This window comes from Anoplopoma fimbria, chromosome 6 (assembly GCF_027596085.1).
Source record: "Anoplopoma fimbria isolate UVic2021 breed Golden Eagle Sablefish chromosome 6, Afim_UVic_2022, whole genome shotgun sequence".
NCBI classification, from domain to species: domain Eukaryota; kingdom Metazoa; phylum Chordata; class Actinopteri; order Perciformes; family Anoplopomatidae; genus Anoplopoma; species Anoplopoma fimbria.
This window is the reverse complement of record NC_072454.1, coordinates 24,624,044-24,642,087: the sequence shown is the minus strand read 5'-3', so window position 1 is coordinate 24,642,087 and position 18,044 is coordinate 24,624,044. Positions and strand designations below refer to the sequence as shown.

At 40.9% G+C, this 18,044-nt stretch overlaps 1 protein-coding gene across 1 annotated transcript; it reads left to right on the top strand.

Moving 5' to 3' along the window:
- The first annotated feature begins 886 nt into the window (after positions 1-886).
- Positions 887-17,242, top strand: valopa (vertebrate ancient long opsin a). The gene is made up of 5 exons (XM_054600022.1): positions 887-1,256; positions 3,909-4,119; positions 9,616-9,733; positions 11,230-11,463; positions 17,006-17,242. The coding sequence occupies exons 1-5, from the start codon at positions 893-895 to the stop codon at positions 17,240-17,242; spliced, it is 1,164 nt and encodes a 387-aa protein (XP_054455997.1). The 5' UTR covers positions 887-892.
- The last annotated feature ends 802 nt before the right edge of the window (positions 17,243-18,044 follow it).

Here is an 18,044-nt window from a genome sequence, read left to right as displayed (position 1 = left end):
AGAGTGTCGGTGGTTCGATACCCGGCTTCGGCAGTCGATGTGTCCTTGGGCAAGACACTTAACCCCAAGTTGCTCCTGAAGGCTTGCCATCGGTGTGGACTGGATGTTGCATGAATGTTAGTTACATTACATTACATTACATTACATTACAGTCATTTAGCAGACGCTTTTCTCCAAAGCGACTTACAGTCAGTAGTATGTTACATATCATTCACCCATTCACACACTGATGACAGGCTACCATCAAGGTGCCACCATCAGACTCTAACTAACATTCATGCAACATCCAGTCCACACCGATGGCAAGCCTTCAGGAGCAACTTGGGGTTAAGTGTCTTGCCCAAGGACACATCGACTGCCGAAGCCGGGTATCGAACCACCGACCCTCTGATTGGAGAACTACCTTGCTCTCCACTACTCCACAGTTACAGTCTGATGGTGGCACCTTGATGGTAGCCTGTCATCAGTGTGTGAATGGGTGAATGATATGTAATATACTACTGACTGTGCTAAATGACTGTATTATTATTATTATTATTATTAAAAGGGCAGAGCTGGTTGGGTCTGCTGTGAGCTGTGCCGTGCGTCACGCCTTGAGACTTTGTTGTCCTGCAGCGTGGAGGAGAGCAGCCGCCTATATAACAGCCTCCAAGATGCTCCCTGTCATTGGCGTCCACACATCGTCTGCACACTGAGCTCACACCTGTAGACGCACGCTTCTTCTTTTTCTTTGTCAACATGCTGGTCGAGCAACGCAGATCTCAAACCCAAAACTTTGTCCAAGCAGAGTACCAGGATGCTGCGGCTGTCCAGGAGGTGTGAGTCTTAGGAGAAGGTGAACACAGAGGATTCATCTCGGGTAGGACAGCAGCCTACACCTTTGGCATGGACAATGGATACTTTAAGTCTGTCAGTGAACGCTGTGTCCTACACGGTGGCAGCTGAACTCCCCGTCACCAATGATCCGTTTAATGGACCCATCAATGACATCGCTCCGTGGAACTTCACCATCCTGGCCGTGCTCATGTTTGTGGTCACCTCGCTGTCCCTGAGCGAGAACTTCGTGGTCATGTTTGTCACTTTCAAGTACAAACAACTCCGACAGCCCCTGAACTATATCATAGTTAATCTGGCCATCGCTGACTTTCTGGTCTCCCTCACCGGTGGAGTAATAAGTTTCCTGACCAACGCTAGAGGTTACTTCTTCCTTGGGAAGTGGGCTTGCGTTTTGGAGGGCTTTGCTGTTACTTTTTTCGGTAAGTCTATCTGTTTTTTTTTTTTCTTTCCCCCCCTCATCTACTGTATTTACAGGGCTGCTTAAGACAACTTCCATAACTGTAGGTGTCAGTGTTGGAGCTTTTATACTTATATTGCAAAGATGTGTGATGCCTGTGAGACAGCTCCACATGGCACATCCTCTTCAGCCTGACTTCAGCATCTGCTCATAAATTAGGGCATCTGGGAGGAAGGTAAAAATAAAAATGACAAATAACTTGTTGACAAAATGAAAAAAAAAAAGTTGTCTGAGGATCAGTTTGCTCAGTTTCTTTGAGCGCTCATATCTTGATCATTGATGTCATACAAACACAAATTGACTATGTCAGAGTACTTGCTATATTACATTACATTACATTACATTACAGTCATTTAGCAGACGCTTTTATCCAAAGCGACTTACAGGAAGTGTATTCAACATAGGTATTCAAGAGAACTACTAGTCACCAGAAGTCATAAGTGCATCTCCTTTCTTAAACAAGCATCTTAAAGCATAAACCAGAGCAAAAGTATAGTGCAGAGGCAAGTTACTACGAAAACAATAATTGCAACAGACTAGTCCGAATATAGTAAGTGCTACAAACTACTACGAATAGGATAAGTGCAGTAAACAAATACAAATTCAATAAGTGCAGCGAACTGATACAAATACAGTAAGTGCAACAACTAATACGAGTGCAATAAGTGCTACGAGGAAGGCTCAGGGTAGTACTTCTGAATATTAAAGTGATACTTTGAGAACATTAGTTAAAATTCCCAATGTAGTGCAGCAAAACATCATATTAACAACATGAGATGGATTTTACAGAAGAAGAAAACTTTTTTGTGTGATAAACTCTTTAAATGAATTTTGTAACAATATTACAGCGTGTTTACTGCACCCTTCACAGCTCATCGGCCATAATACAGCTCTGCACGTGTAATCTGCATAGTTGAGCGCATAATGCACAAAGCAAAATAAAAAAAACACCCCAAACTAAAGCTGGAGCACAAGGATTGGGATTACGGACATTGGTGCATGCAAAGTAGAAGCTTATTCTAAACTGCCAAGAAGATAAAAGACAGGAAACTTCATCAAGTTCATGCAACAGTGGAAAAAATCCCTGTAGTGTCTGACTCTGTAACTTTTATGAAACCACTGTGTAGATTTTTGAAAATTCTACCTGCATGATCTTTTTTTACGTGTGCATAAAAACTGAATGCAGGATCAGTAACAAAAAACCTAAGCAGCCTTTAAGGTAGAATTTAGAGCCATGCTCAGGAGCACCTTCACATACTGCGTGTGCATGACTTGCCATAAGTAGGTTAGCAGCACCGTGACCACCAATAATATTTAACTAAGTCAGAGGATGGACTTTGTAGACTCCACTCAATCTCTCAGAGGGAACACAGAGGATCCCAAAATGGGATCTTGGGGCGTCTGGTGACTGTGGTAAGTGGCTCGCAGTATATTAAATGAAGAGAAAAGAGAATACTTGATCCATTCAGACGAAGGATCCTTATTGGATTTGGTTTGTGCAATCCTATTTTGGCAACTTGGACAACTTTCAGAGGAGAGACAGGAGTTCACACGATGCCATTCAAACTGACACAATTATTATACACAGAAAACCCTCATTTGAAATGGACATATTGAATGGTGAATCTCGGTGTATTAGTTGTTGTGATGCATTAAATACACAAAATAATACTATTATTCATTATTGAAGAGTGGATGTAAACAAACATCGCAGGGCAAGTAGAACGCTCCAGCACCCAGCATTACAAAACCACATTTAGTTTGTAGGATTAGAAGACGGCGCGGTGCTAAAAGAAACCACATGATGTAATAAATTATTGTATAGAGGAAGCAAATCAATAGGCCAGTGAAGTGAGGCTTCCATCTGCAAGGGGCTTGTGGTGGGAAGCCACTCCAATTTGAGTCTTGACAGCAGTTTCAGCTGATTGACAGCTGTGTTGCACACCTGTGTGTGCGTGTGTGTGTGTGTGTGTGTGTGTGTTTTGTGTGTGTGTGTGTTTTGGGCTTACATGTATATGTGAAGAAATGAGAAACTAATTAAGCCAAGTTTGCTCTTCTTGAGTGAGTAGGATGAGTGCTCTTCTTCACATTCTGCTCAGGGTAGAGTATTTTCTATTTCTGCCTATTTTTAGTTTTTTTTTAACCTATTCACGTGCTCCTGCGCTTTACAGATAAGTACATAAAATGTCACTGGGTTAAAAACACTAGATGTTTTTTTATAGAAAAACACACCCTTTGATGTGTGACATAATTGGACACCTTGGTTTCTGCCTCTCTCCTTTGTCCTCTCCAGTAGAGTCTAGTAGGCAGACACTAGGAGTACCTGGCTGTGGAGAGATGGGTAATTAACGGGTCTGTGAAAGTGAACTATTACCATAATCAAAGTCAGCTTTTTTCATTGTTATGAAAGAGGGAAGCAACGTAAAAGAGATGCAAATACATTAATAATAGGCTTAGATATTGTGAAATTCCTGAAAACATTTTAAAGATGATTCGCTGTCAGTTCACAAATGAAAAAGTTGAGGTTTTCGAAGTTACTAAAAACTAATTCCAGGACTTAGTGGCGTGTGTCCCACTGAGCTCCTACACACTGACCTCCTGCTGTTTTTTTCAGGGATCGTGGCCCTGTGGTCCCTCGCCGTTCTGTCCTTCGAGAGATTCTTCGTGATCTGCCGACCCCTGGGGAACATCCGACTGCAAGCGAGGCATGCGATCCTGGGTCTGCTGTTCGTCTGGACCTTCTCCTTCATCTGGACCTTCCCTCCGGTGCTGGGCTGGAACAGATACACCATAAGCAAGATCGGAACCACCTGTGAGCCCGACTGGTGAGCAATGAGCAGTTTATCATCTCTGTAAACAAAAAAAGAGCTGTGGCTGTCAGATAACTGTGAGAAAATGATCTGGAAGGGTCCGTTCACCTAAATCACAAAAAAAGATGTACTAACTTAATCCTCACTTTTCTTTGTCCCTGATAAATCATCACAATGAAAACTACAGACAATGAGGTTTTTGGATTATTGATTGTGCATTCTTATTTGGAATGACATGTTTCTGTTTGACTTCAATTCACCTCCACTTTGCTTGAATGGCAGCAGTTTCAGAGCTCCTCATTTCAAAATCCTTCCACAAAACCGAGGAGTAGGTGGGAAATATTTTTTGGGGGATCTGTCAGAAATGACCCTTTAATACTGAAGTCTGTGGTCAATTTTCATAAATGGACGCAGAATTTATTTTGTTTTTTGTTCAGTAGTTAACTAATTGAAATGGTGGTCAACTTATTCTCGTGGTTGATGGCATCTCTGAACATGACAGTCTGTGCACTAAAACTCAGCTTCCTCTGTCCACACTGATGGGTTGATCCTTTAAATCAGCTGGGAGTAAGCTGGCAGAGAAATATGGTCTGATTGTGAAAAGTGGGGTTTGAGGTAGGGCCTTGTAGCTGACAGGAACGTTTGTGCCAATATGTTCCAGCTTAGCGGGGTTGTGTACATGCCGTTGGAATTTAGGCAAAACGATTCTGAGTTCTGTTTAGTGAAAATGACCAGCTACAAAAAAAAAACACAGTCTGGTTGTTTTGTCATGTGACTACTGATGGCCTCATACAGTTCAGAATCATTGTTAGAGACACAGGAATGCTGCCCGTCTGTCAATCACAGTGACTTGATCGGGGATGTTGTGGTGGGGCCAGGTCTATGTAAAAAAGGAGGGCAAAGAAGTCTTCCTGTTACTGGGATAGTCTGTGACTTACTTCCTCCATTTTATTATTTATATTTACCAGGAGTTGTGTTCCTTGCCACCTGACAAATGTGCTGTAAGTCCAACATTCACTCCCCGTTTATGTTTATATTTTGCTCTTTAGGTGCTAAATCAGTGGTTCTTAACCTGGGTTCGATCGAACCCCAGGGGTCACTCTCAGGGGTTCGGCAGACACACACTGCGGTCAAGTGAGCCGCCGCTTTAAAAATGAATGACCGTCTATTCCTTAAGGTGCGTTCACACCGAGCAGCATAACGGTACGGTGGCTTGGGTAGCCCAAAAAGCACGGAGAAAGCTAAAACTTATGCTGCGTTCAGCAGATGACAGCAGATGTCAACGATGAATGCCTCGACGAAATCATTGAACTTCAGCAGAGCCAGCTTCAACAGCAACTCTTCGGAACAACAACGCTCTCAACGTTTTGGTGTCACCAAATCGTACCATACTCTCGTATTGCCAAGAAAGCCCTTGAGATACTCACACCGTTTGTTACAACGTATCTTTGTGAGCAATCCTTTTCGAGGATGGTGGACATGAAAACTAAGAAAAGGAACAGACTTTGCTGCGAAAATGATATGAGAGTGGCACTTGCCAAGGTGAAGCCGCGCATTTCTGAACTTGTATCTGAAAGGCAACAGCAAAAGTCACATTGATTTGCAGTAAATATTCACTGAGTTATGTTTTTGTGTGAAATTCATGTTTTGTTTGTCGACAAACCGATCCTCACAGCATCGTACGAAGTTGCGTACCTGATCGCAAATCATTCATTGAGTTATGTTTTTGTGTGAAATTCATGTTTTGTTGGTTTTGTTCTTTGCACACAGTGATTTTGTGTGCAACTGATGCATGGTTCATTTTGTGCACTAATAAAATATATACCTATGTTTTGAAGAAATCATATTTTATTTTTCCAATTACGAAGGGTTCGGTGAATGCACTGATGAAGCTCGCAGGGTTCAGTACCTCCAATGAGGTTAAGAACCACTGTGCTAAATGCTCAACCATGTTCACCAGCTAGTCGCTAACTTTGTCTGTTGTTAGGAGTTGGATTACTGAAGATGGCCGCAACAAAGTTGGTGAGAGCTTTGACCCCCCCCTGCAGAGTCCGGTGATAATTCTCTGTGGGTTTGTCACTCTGAGAGACACTTACATTGTACATATTCATATGATCCCTGAGCTTTAACTAACCCTTAACCCTAACCTAAATACAATACTTTAATGTTATGCTAGCCCATAAATAACCATGTATTAATTATCTGTTTTACCACCCTGAAATCAAACAGATAAAGATTATAGACATTCCACACTCAGCCATATCACTCGGATCAACATTGCTGCTTCTGCTGTATTAACCAACACTGTGCGAATGTGTCTCGTGGAAAAAGTCAAGAAACAGGTCAGCTCTGACCTTAGCCCTCAGGGTGCCATCTGGGTAATGCTATTTAACTGCTTTGATCAAAGGCATGCAGATGAGGGGCTGAGTGTTTGCCTCAAGCCCTGTAAGGGATTCAACGCTCTGATGGAGCACGGCGTAAATGAATTGATCAGACAATACAATTAACAGATCCCCTTATGGAGATACCCAGCGAGTAGGTGACCCGCAGCATGAGTTATGTCAGGAAGCATTTGGTTAACAGCAGGAGTGCGAACAGCACAGGTGTTCGAGGTCCGGAGTGTTGCCACATGCGCAGCCCTGATGCATTTTAAAAGCCTCATTTGTGTGCATCTTCTTTTTTTTTACCTCTGGGTACATGCAGATATTAAGCGCCGGACAGCTTCAGAATGTTAAAAAGCATTCACGGAAGGTTTTGAGGGATTGTGCAGGAGAGTTGTCAGAGGGTGGATGTATCCTTGGTGAGAGGTTTGGATGTAATATACTGCAGCTACTATGCTGTTGACTTCCCCCAAATCCCTGCCAGTGCTCAGGTATTGTGTTAGACATATATATTAACGTCACAAACAAATCAGATCGAAAGCTTAAAACCCTTGACCTGGACTTGATGACATGCATGCAGGTTTTCAAATAAGACAATAATGAAGTAGATATTAGTTTATTTGGGCATTTGTCTTTGTCATTATCACTATACATTACATATTTGTTAAAAATGAAAACTTTTAACATTTTTAATAGCCATCATGTGTAGGGTTTAAATATTTCATATTTTAGTGTCGCCCACTTCAAATGTGAAGCATAAGTAACCTCCCATAGTTTAAATGAGAATATTCACTCTGACAGTCAGGCAGGCTGTTGGTGAGACGGGGCACACCAGCTGGTGGTGGGAAGACTGATTCTTTAACTAATTGGATTTTTGGGAATTTTTGACAGAATTGACGGGACTGGTTCATGTGATACACCTCATCAAAAAAGACGGTTTGGCTGGCGACAGCAGTGTTGGAGCTGATTTAAATGCTGTCTGGCTCATATGCTGAAGTTGCTTATTAAGTCACTAAAACTCAAATTGAATGGAGCTGCTTGGGAAACTGAATTGTGAACCTGGAACTGGATCAACTCCATATTGAAGCAATTGAAGTCCCGCCCCTCAAACGCAGACTGACTATTCATAGAGTAGCATTGGTCGGCTTCGACCAGGATCTGAGAACTATCCAGCTCTGCTTCATAGATTTCATGTAGTCGTTTTAGATTTTATTTATTTTCTGGCTGGCTTTGTAGATTTGGAGCTAGTCATGGTTGAACGTTGTATAGAAGTAATAATAGTTACCCGGAGAGGTTGGAGGGAGATATACCTTTGTGTATGTTACGTTTCTACGTAAAACCTGTGGAGCTGATTCAATTATTTTCTATTTATTTGTATAGTCCCAAATCCCAAATTGGCCTCAGAGGACTTTACAATCAGCATCGGAAAAGGAAGACTCCCCCGAAAAAAACGGGGAAAAAAATAACATTAGCACATCATTAACTAGCGTTAGCGCATTTATTCTACACTAGCTACTGAAGGTAAACTGCATGTATGCACATGCAAATTTAGCTTTTTAAATTAAGGAACAGTGTTTTTCCTTAATTTCATTGTCTTCTGTGATGTGATGGTTCACTTTTACACTGGGATCTGTAGCCTTTAGCGTCTATCTTTATCTTTTTACCTGTTTTTCACTGCTGAATCGGTTTGACAACCTGGATATATCCTTGGAACGGATATTGTAGACCCTTATGTCTACTTGTCTCTTCAATTGCTTTATCATCTTTTGCAAATTAGATCACATTTATTTAGGGAGTGCAGGGAGTGTGGGCTCCATAGTAACAAAGCTCTAACAGCTTGACGGAGTAGCATTGGGGGGCGGGGCTTCGGGGCTTGATGAAGAGACACAATTGGTTAAGGCTTATTGAATTGAATAAACAAATGCGCCTACGTTCATGTACAGGCCAAAGACCATCAAGTTGAAGGGGCTCACCACTAAGTTCTTTTTTCAGCATATAACAGGGCCCATAGAAACAAGGCTTATGGCACGAGGTTGACACAGGAGTATATAATGTTTTAATAAAACTACAGGGGGCAGATGTGGTGAGTCCAGGTGGAGCCACTTGAGCACAACCAAAGGTTGCATGACTGTCTGTGGGGGTGCAATTAGAAGAAAGATACGCAACTAGAAAATTACGTTTTCATGTCCTAGCTTTAGCAAGGAAATGAAGGGAGCAAGTTTGAATGAATAAGGAGGCCAAGAGCTGCACAGGGGTCCTAGAACATATTTCAGGGATTTCAGATAATTACAGTTTCAGAGCCTCAAGTTATTTTTTACAGATATACCTTTGAAATCCCTCATGACTATGCTGTGCTTCTTAACCAAAGCATTGCACTGCCCACTAGTCTGAATGATTTGTTTTGCTGAAAAGAGCAAATTTGAATGAACGGAGCAAATCTTTATGCATGATGAGGTACTATTTTGCATGCGTATCACATGAAAATAAATTCATGAGGTGTGAATCGATGCATCACAAATGTGTGTAGACCACAGATCCGTTGTTCAATAAGGAGTAATATGCATGAATACAAAGTACACACAAACACACACACACACACACACACACACACACACACACACACACACACACACACACACACACACACACACACACACACACACACACACAAACTACTCCTTTGTGAGGTTGTTCCTTACACATTTGTCTGGAGCTTGTTTCATTTGACGGCAGTATGGAAATGACATAATTAGACTGAATCAGTGGCATCAGGTACCCTAATTGTGGCACAGAGATTGGTCTCAGCTGTGAAATTTCCCTTTCAACTGAAGCTCAAATGAGGTGCACAACTGTCATCTTTCTCTCCATCCAGATAAAAGCCTCTGAATGTCAAAATTACATTTCACAGACAGCTCATAGCTGTGAAATAATGGAATTGCAAACCATTTGGTTCTTAAAGGGACGCAAAAGTGTTACCAAACAAATCGTTTGCAGTGTGATCTATTGATCGATCTACATCTGTTTTGATTGATAGTTACCTGTATTCATTTTAAGCAAATCATTATTTGATAAAAACTGTAAAATGCTGACAATGTTAATGTAAACGTCTTTGTTCTCCACCTCTGAACAGGTACTCAACCAACATGATCGATCACAGCTACATAATCACTTTCTTCGCCACCTGTTTCATTCTGCCTCTTGGAGTAATATTTTTCTGCTATGGAAAGCTCCTGCGGAAGCTCAGGCAGGTCAGTAGTTCTAACACAATGAAATTGTCAATTTATAAATGCATCCCACGACTTCCAGTCATGTTTAGAATTTTTTTTTAATGTACTTTCCTAAATGCTGAAGTCTTTTTTCAAACCAATTAGAAACATCAAGGGGGTTGTGGTATGGATGGATGGTTACTTGATCGTGATACAGCACTTTCATTTTAAAAATTTCTATAATGTTTTCTGAGACAAAACTTTGAAGTCAGCAGCAGAGACCAGAAGGAAAAGCGGAAGGAATCATTTGTCAGTAGTGTGCTGAGGGGAGGTGATTATAATCAAAACGACCTATATCCAATTTACACTAGTTTGCTGAAAATTTTACCCTGGTTTGGGGATTTTATTCCAGGAAATATCAGGTATTGGACAGTTACACTGTAGTAGCTGACATTTAATGTAATGTCCTTAAAACCTTTTAGTCATATGTTCTTGGCATACTTCTTACATTTCTCACTTCTTTGACTATGGTTGTAAACATGCTGTAATGGAAATATTGTGGTTTTGGAATATAGCTGCAGTTGACAAACTGTATAAAGAAACATGCTTCTACTCAAGATGTCAGTTCTCTCTGTTTTGATTGCTCATACATGCAGACAAGAGACCATTCTAAATGCCACGTACATTAAGTGGGACATGATGTTTATTTCATGAAGGTAACATTCAAATTGGGCAGATTAAATTTAATAGGAGTCCAACAGCCCAATTTTTGTGACTTTGGTGAACCCACACCACGTTAGGTGGAAGTAGATCTGCAACAAGGGTTATATCAGTAACAGCCAAGCTCCCTTTGGTGTTTTCATGTTATTTTAGTTTTAAATTTTATATGATTCCTTAATTTAAGACATCAATGTATCAAGGGGCCTCCCTACCATTGAATAAGAGTGGCTGGTAACATGCTGGAAAAACTCATTAGTATTTCTCATTAGTATTTCTAAACTGAAGCTGTTACATTCCAATTGAAATAGGATATATTAGTTGTTTATGGGGCGCTGGAAAGGACATGGAGAGAAAAATAATTGAAGGTTGGAAAAAAAGATATACTTTTGAGATCTCACTAAAGTTTTGCAAGATCTTGCACAAGTATTTAATTTAAGTCCTCTATGCCTGCTACAGCTTTGAAAATAGCAATATGGAGCACTGAATGTTATGAATTTACAGTTTAAAAGGCCATACATGAGACAAGACTTAGCTAGCTAGGGCACCCAACGGTCCCTCTGCCTCACTGTCAGCCGCTAGCAGACCACATGGCCGGGAGGAGAGTAGTCCGTCTCCAAAGTTGGACCGTGGAGTGCGCTATCTAGCTAATTTTTGTATCATTTGTATTGACCTAATTTTATTGAAGATTTTCTTGCAAGGTCTCTAAAAAACAGCTTTTTTTCCAGCCTTCATGTCCCTTCTCGGCCTCCAAAGCTATTAAAGTATCAAGATTAAAAGAAGCATTTTTAATCATGGTTCTAAATCTTTGTTTCCTCCAGGTATCACATGGTCGCCTGGCCAGTGCCAAGAAGCCAGAGAGGCAGGTGACCCGTATGGTGGTGGTGATGATTGTGGCATTCATGGTGGGTTGGACGCCGTACGCTGCCTTTTCCATATTGGTCACAGCTTATCCGACCATCAAACTTGACCCCAGGCTGTCCTCCATCCCCGCCTTCTTTTCCAAGACAGCCGCTGTCTACAACCCAATCATCTACGTCTTCATGAACAAACAGGTAACTGAGAGTTTGCATGCTGGAAAGGAATAATATACTTGAATCAGCCAGTTTAATTGCATTTGCTTGCATTTATTTTCAAGTATTTTTGCATTGCCTAGTACCAAACCAGTTATAGCAGTGTAGAGGGAAGGTAGCTGACTTCCTTCCTTAGCCAGAGTTGAGACAATTCACTATATGCAGTAGATGGAAGCTGCAGCAGAATACGTAGAGGTTTTTTTCTCTTGTTGTTGGGTGTTAGCCTGTCCCTCAATAATGCATGGTGTATGAATAAATGAAACATGAAATCCAGAGAGTACAATTGTCCATGCGTGGCTCTGTTAAAAAATACATTAGCCACCTATGGCATGCTTGTGAGGCTTGCCTTTTTTTCCCTGCCATTTATATTGTGCAGTCTCTCTCTCTGGGTAATTGTTATTGACTGTATAAATATTGATTATATGACAGCAGTCAATAAAAAAGAGGGTTCTTGTACAGTTCTTAAACACATGACAAAGGCTTTTCAGATTAAAGGCCTGTCCATAGGATTGCAATTTTTTGGCAGTTTATCTTTAAAACAACCCTTCTTCTTTCTAATTAACAGTTTGCATTTTTGTTGTGAGCTGACATTTCAGTCCCTTGATGACGGCTGAGTGATTTATAGTGTTTCACCAAAGAGCTACATAACTGGATTTAACAACCTTTTAAGTGGCAAATGTGACAGCCTGACGGTACACTTAATTAAATAAATGCTTTATTCAAGGCAGCTGTGCCTCAAAAGGTCTGGAAATGGTAACATTGACTTATTAATCTTGATCATTACTTAGAATGTCTAAATTTAGGGTATACACAGTGAGTGGATTGTTTGATGGTGTGTAGTATAACGCAAATAGATCATCATTTATAGAGTGCAGACATGGTGTCCCTCATAGACTATATACTTTTGAGTCTAAGCAGACAAACCACAACAAGATGGATGTATCTTACAGTCTCTGTATTGCGTAAAATGTCATTAATAATAATTCAGAAGAACCAAATGCTACACTGCACGTGTCTCCCCTTCTCCACTACTTTGACTGTGAGGTGGTTAAAGTTAAAATGCTGTAACGTGAATCATTTGGATTAAATATGCAGCTGTTATGCTTTTTAAATTTATATGCATTGTGATTATGTTCCCTTTTCAATTTTTATGTATGCTCCGTGAGATCAAGTGCTTATGCACACAGACAAAAGAGTAATCTAAAGGCTACAGTTTGGACTTCTCTATGGCTGCGCTGGCAACTTGTAATTTCTATCAACCTTCATACAAGCCGATGTTGTGCTTTAAACTGCACCTTTCACAGTATTTTTTTGCAGTGTTGACTAGGGAAACTGTGATGCCATGTTAAGGCACACATTTAACGACTTTAATGGTGTGATGGTATTCAAAAGCTTGCCAGCCTGTTCAACGGTTGAAAAAATAAGAAATAAAAAAATATTTTCCAGCATCAATACTATGTTAACTGAGTAAATTATGTATGCGTCATGATGTACGTGGAGTCAGCCTGTGGCTCCACTAAAACATCGACTGGACATCAATAGGGACGGCTAGCAGCTTCAGCCAAACTTCTAATACTTTAACGAAGTCAGCTGCCCTCTTAGTGCTGGATTGTTATATCTCTCTCTGACTCCGTATTCCTCTGAGTTACATAACAAGTTGAGGTGAGTCTCAGGGGAGTCCCATGATGCACTGCTACATAGAGGAGCAGCTTTAGAAAGAGACAGCCTTTTTGGACCTTGGATCCAAGTTGAAAGAACATTCTAGAAATATCCATTTCTCACGTCTCCTGGTATTTAAAAAAAATCAGTTTTAAAAAAAAAATTCAGTTTCACAGGACGCTCAAACTCTTTGATCAATCAAAAGTCTGGACTGTTTTGACAAGACATACTATACGATGTTGTGCCCACAGAGGCTTTGATGTGAAAGGGAAACTTTATTGATCAGTTTTGGAGAAGATGTACTTCTTCTCCTCCTTTTTCTCCTGATGCCCTAGATTAAAACTGAAGCGCAAACGCAATCCCAAAGTAAATCCATCATCACTATTAGAAGAGAGAGTGTTGTTTTTTTACTTTTAATGCTCACATTTTATTCCCGGCCACTCACAGATTCCACAGTACTGCCGAACAGAAGATCTGCCGTTTCTTTGGCTTTGCTTTTTCATACTGAACCAAACAATGGCAGTCCCAGTGAGTGATTTCAGGGAGGATCATGGGAGCAAAAGAAGCATGAGGTGACGTGTGACTTATAACATAGAAGTCTGGCAGCGACTTGCATCCTAAACAATAATGAAATACTCTGTTCGGAGGGTAAGGAGCTCCCGGACCTCGTTGTCTCCTCCAGTTCATTGCCATTCTCTGTTGCTGAAGGTTGGCTGCTAACTGCTGCTAGCGCTTTTAATAATGTTTTTAATTCCGGAATGACACCTTCAACGGGCTCTGTGAAAGGGGCTTTTGTCAGGTAATCAACAAGTGACTTCATGGGTCGTCACGTATGGTTCACAGATTGCGGGAATACAAGCCATTTCACCAGCGCTGCAGCATTAAGATCATTGTTGAGCTTACTGTGTGAGGACCACTGTGCCATAAGTGAGGCTGTTAGAGAGCTCAATAGCTGAAAGCACCCATGGGCTCATAGCATTACGACCTAAATTTCAGTGTCCTTGGATAATTCTCTCAGATGAAAAGGTACAATATAGGCACACCGTACTCTTTGCACTGTTAAAAGGTATGGAATTGAATTCACTACATACACAGAGCAAATAGCCATAATCGCATCGTAGATTCTTAACTCATTGTTTGGCTTTTTTGGCCCAGAACTTTTGATCCACTCGCACAAGCCTCATATCCAATCCTAGCAGGCAACTTTTTTTCAATGAAAAAGCTTCTATACATACATACACTGTGCTACCTGCCTAGCACCTATTCCAATTTGTGGCAAAGCCCCCCTTTTGTTAATCTAGATTTGATCACAGTGTCCCGCTTACAAACCTTAAGAAAACAGAAAAGCAGCATTTTTCTTCACCGATATCCAGCAGCAGGTTGCAGCATCCAAGGTATTTTCGTGATCCCACAGATTTATAGTGTCTGCCCGACAGTAAACACTAAAGTAAAAACAGTCCTCCCCAACCAATATTTCTTCTCTGCTATCTCTGGCAGGGCGATGAAAATATTTTTGGGCCCAGGCAAACATTTTGTGCTTTTATGCTTTATGCAGGAAGTTAAAGAAAGAGTCTGGGTAAAGAGGTAAACATAAAGTTTGCACAAAGTATAATACTGAGTGCTGAGGTCACAAATGCAGCTACCCAGCACCAAACAGCAGACAGCAGACATACAAAGTTAGCAACTTGCTGCCGAGTATGTTGGAGCATAGTATTTAGCAGCTTAAAAAAATACATTACCCACAGGTGTTTTTGGAGACCAAAACAGACCTGAAAGTAGAGTGAATATTGGATTTATATTCCCCAGATGGATAGGGACATGACTATGAAGCCATGCTGATTTAGCTAAATGGCTGTTGCATCTGCAAGTAAGCAATACAACTTTATAAAGTCACACTTTATGTTAGAGGTTTTTTTAAGCATCTTGTTGTGTTGCCAAAAAAAATCAATGAATGCAGGTGTAAGGTATGAATTTACCTGACAATATAACCTTACAAAAAATAGCATCTACATATCCACGTTTCGGCACCAGTATTGTCTCATCAAATTGCATTGATCTATTTTTTGGGGGACTTTTTAGCCTTTGACATTTTAAAGAAAAGTGGATCCTCTATTTTAAGATGTTTTGATCCACGAAAATAAAACATTACAATTTATTTTTGCAATATCCATTAGTATAGTACAGAATGCTTACAATTATTATTGTATTGCAGCTATGCAGGCCTATTAGGTATGATTGTAATTGGTGTCACCGCTTCTGTGACTTTCTAGACTTTACATTGTTTTAATGAAACAGATTGAAGTATGTGCTGTAGATGTTCAGGGATAATGTTTTTTAGACTATTCATGTTGCCATTTAGGGGCTGCACGGTGGTGTAGTGGTTAGCACTGTCGCCTCACAGCAAGAGGGGCCCGGGTTCAGTTCCCGGGCCAGACAACCTTCTGTGTGGAGTTTGCATGTTCTCCCCATGTCAGCGTGGGTTCTCTCCGGGTTCTCCGGCTTCCTCCCACAGTCCAAAGACATGCAGCTCAGGTTAATTGATGACTCTGAAATTGCCCGTAGGTGTGAATGTGAGTGTGAATGGTTGTTTGTCTATATATGTCAGCCCTGTGATAGGCTGGTGACCTGTCCAGGGTGAACCCTGCCTTCGCCCATTGACAGCTGGGATCGGCTCCAGCACCCCCGCGACCCTTAACTGGATAAGCGGTAACGGAAGATGGATGGATGGATGGATGTTGCCATTTAGATGACATTTACTGACCTTACTTCCTTTGCAGAAGGGTTTTAAAAGCTAGATATTTCAAGGTTGGAGGGAAGGGTTATACAACTACTATGTGTAAGAGAGGTTAGACAGCACCTTTTAGGTGAACAAAGCCATGGACATTGTAGCTTTTTGCTTTTTTTTTAGGGGAACAGAGATAAACCAATTTCTTTTAAAGCACTAGTTTGAGGCGAGCAGTTAGCAGGCTTGCGCGTTGAATCAGAGAGGTCATTAAGGGTCAGGAATCATGAGCTCTCCCCAGGGCTTCACAGAGTGGGAGCTTTGACTCTGTTAAAAGGTCAATTAGTGTTTTTAGCTTTAAAGTAATGGGGAAACCAATGATTAGGGCTATTAGCGAGTCCAGTTTAAAACTATTGGCAGGCATTGTCACTCCCTTTGTGTACACGTGTGTGTCCAGATTTTGTGAGACTGTCATGGTGGACCTTGGACCCTCTAGGGGGAATTGGGGGCGTGCTCATTTTACAGCTAAATACATCAATCTGGTGCTCTTTTTAATCAAAATTAAGATGGTAGATATATAATGAACAAAGAACACTCAGGCTACTAAAGTACTGTACTTAAGTTCAATTTTGAGGTTCTTGTACTTGAGAATTTCCATTTTATGTAACTTCATACTTCCAATCCACTACAGCTCGGAGGGAAATATTGTACTTTTAACTTCACAAAATGTATTTGACAATAGGAGTTACTAGTCAAGCTACTTTGCAGATTCAAATCCTTAACAAATAAAAACATAAATCAACTCATAAACTATGATATATTACTAGTATATAGCCCAAATATTTACTGTATAATAAATACATTTAAAATGATGAACATATAAATGCATCAATAATTATAATCCAATGATATAAGCCTACTAATATATCAGTATTCTTTTACTTTTGATACTCTAAGTGTATTTTGAAGCCAATACTTTTGTCCTTTTTTAAATTTTAAATGCAGGACTTCAACTTTTCACAGAGTGTTTGTCAAATTGTGCTCTAGTAGAGAGTGGTATCATCACCTCATTTCCCAAAATGTTGCACTATTCCTTTACAGAACTTTTTCATGTCGCTTTTAATTCTCTCGTTTTCTGTCCAGTTCAGGAAGTGCCTAATCCAGCTCTTCAGCGGCAAGGGGACCATCCCAGACAGCCACCTGAACCAGACCTCAGAGCGACCTGGAATTACCGCAGAGAGTCAAACAGGAGAAATGTCAGCCATTGCCACCCGCATCCCCATGGGGGGCACTGTGTCGCCCAGGTCCGACGATTCTCCAACCGAATGTGGCTCATTTGCCCAGCTGCCAATCCCAGAGAACAAAGTGTGTCCTATTTAACAGGAAGAACCACATCCCAATTGGTGTCCTCTCACAATCCTCTGACCCCCAGAGTCCATTATAACCTTCTGTAATCAAGATGCAGCCCGTTTTAAAAAACTATTTGGCGACAGAGCGAATCATGTTATTTTCTTTGGGAGATGGAGGATGCGGTGTGAAGAACAGAAAGTCAACTTTTGAAGGGGTTTCATAATCGATAAAAAAAAGAAGTCCCTTTTCAATTAATTCATTACAGGCACAAAACATCAAACACGAGAAAAAGTTTTTTGATCCAGCACGTTTTTTTAGTTTGGTCAAAAAGAAGCACAACAGAGGGTGCAAGAAGGAACCATACGGACAGAAATGCTGCAAACTTTACCCGCTAGATACCTTGTAAATATTGGCTCAGCGGACGGTCATCGCTTGGATGTTCTCTTGACTATCATTGCACACTTCCCATTAGAGGGCACTTGATTCAACTTGACAGCGTCGTCCTTCATATTCCGGTGAAAAAAAGAGTCTGCTGAAAACGCAAACCTTGACATCAGTTAGTTGAGGGCCAGCCAGTTTTTCAGATACCACAATGCATCCAGCCTTTCATCTCGTCCTCGACTTCTCCTTTGAAGCCCAGTGATGGTGCCTGTAGAGAAAACGTTGTTTTTCTATGCTGTCTCAGTACTTTGCTTTGGCAGGGCATCTTTATTCATCTCCGCTCGTCAAGAGGACGGAGCAGAATTTGGATACTTTTACTTTAGTTTAGAGTTTGGGTCAAAGCTTTCATCTTTTAGTTTAGATGGTCAATGGGACTTGGAGATGCCAGTCT

What these genes read in the sequence shown, in the direction of transcription:
- valopa (XM_054600022.1), top strand. Translation starts at nt 893, where the DNA reads ATGGATACTTTAAGTCTGTCAGTGAACGCTGTGTCCTACACGGTGGCA. An exon ending in CTTTGCTGTTACTTTTTTCG is followed by an intron (nt 1,257 to 3,908) that starts GTAAGTCTATCT and finishes TGTTTTTTTCAG; the next exon opens with GGATCGTGGCCCTGTGGTCC. An exon ending in TCCTGCGGAAGCTCAGGCAG is followed by an intron (nt 9,734 to 11,229) that starts GTCAGTAGTTCT and finishes TGTTTCCTCCAG; the next exon opens with GTATCACATGGTCGCCTGGC.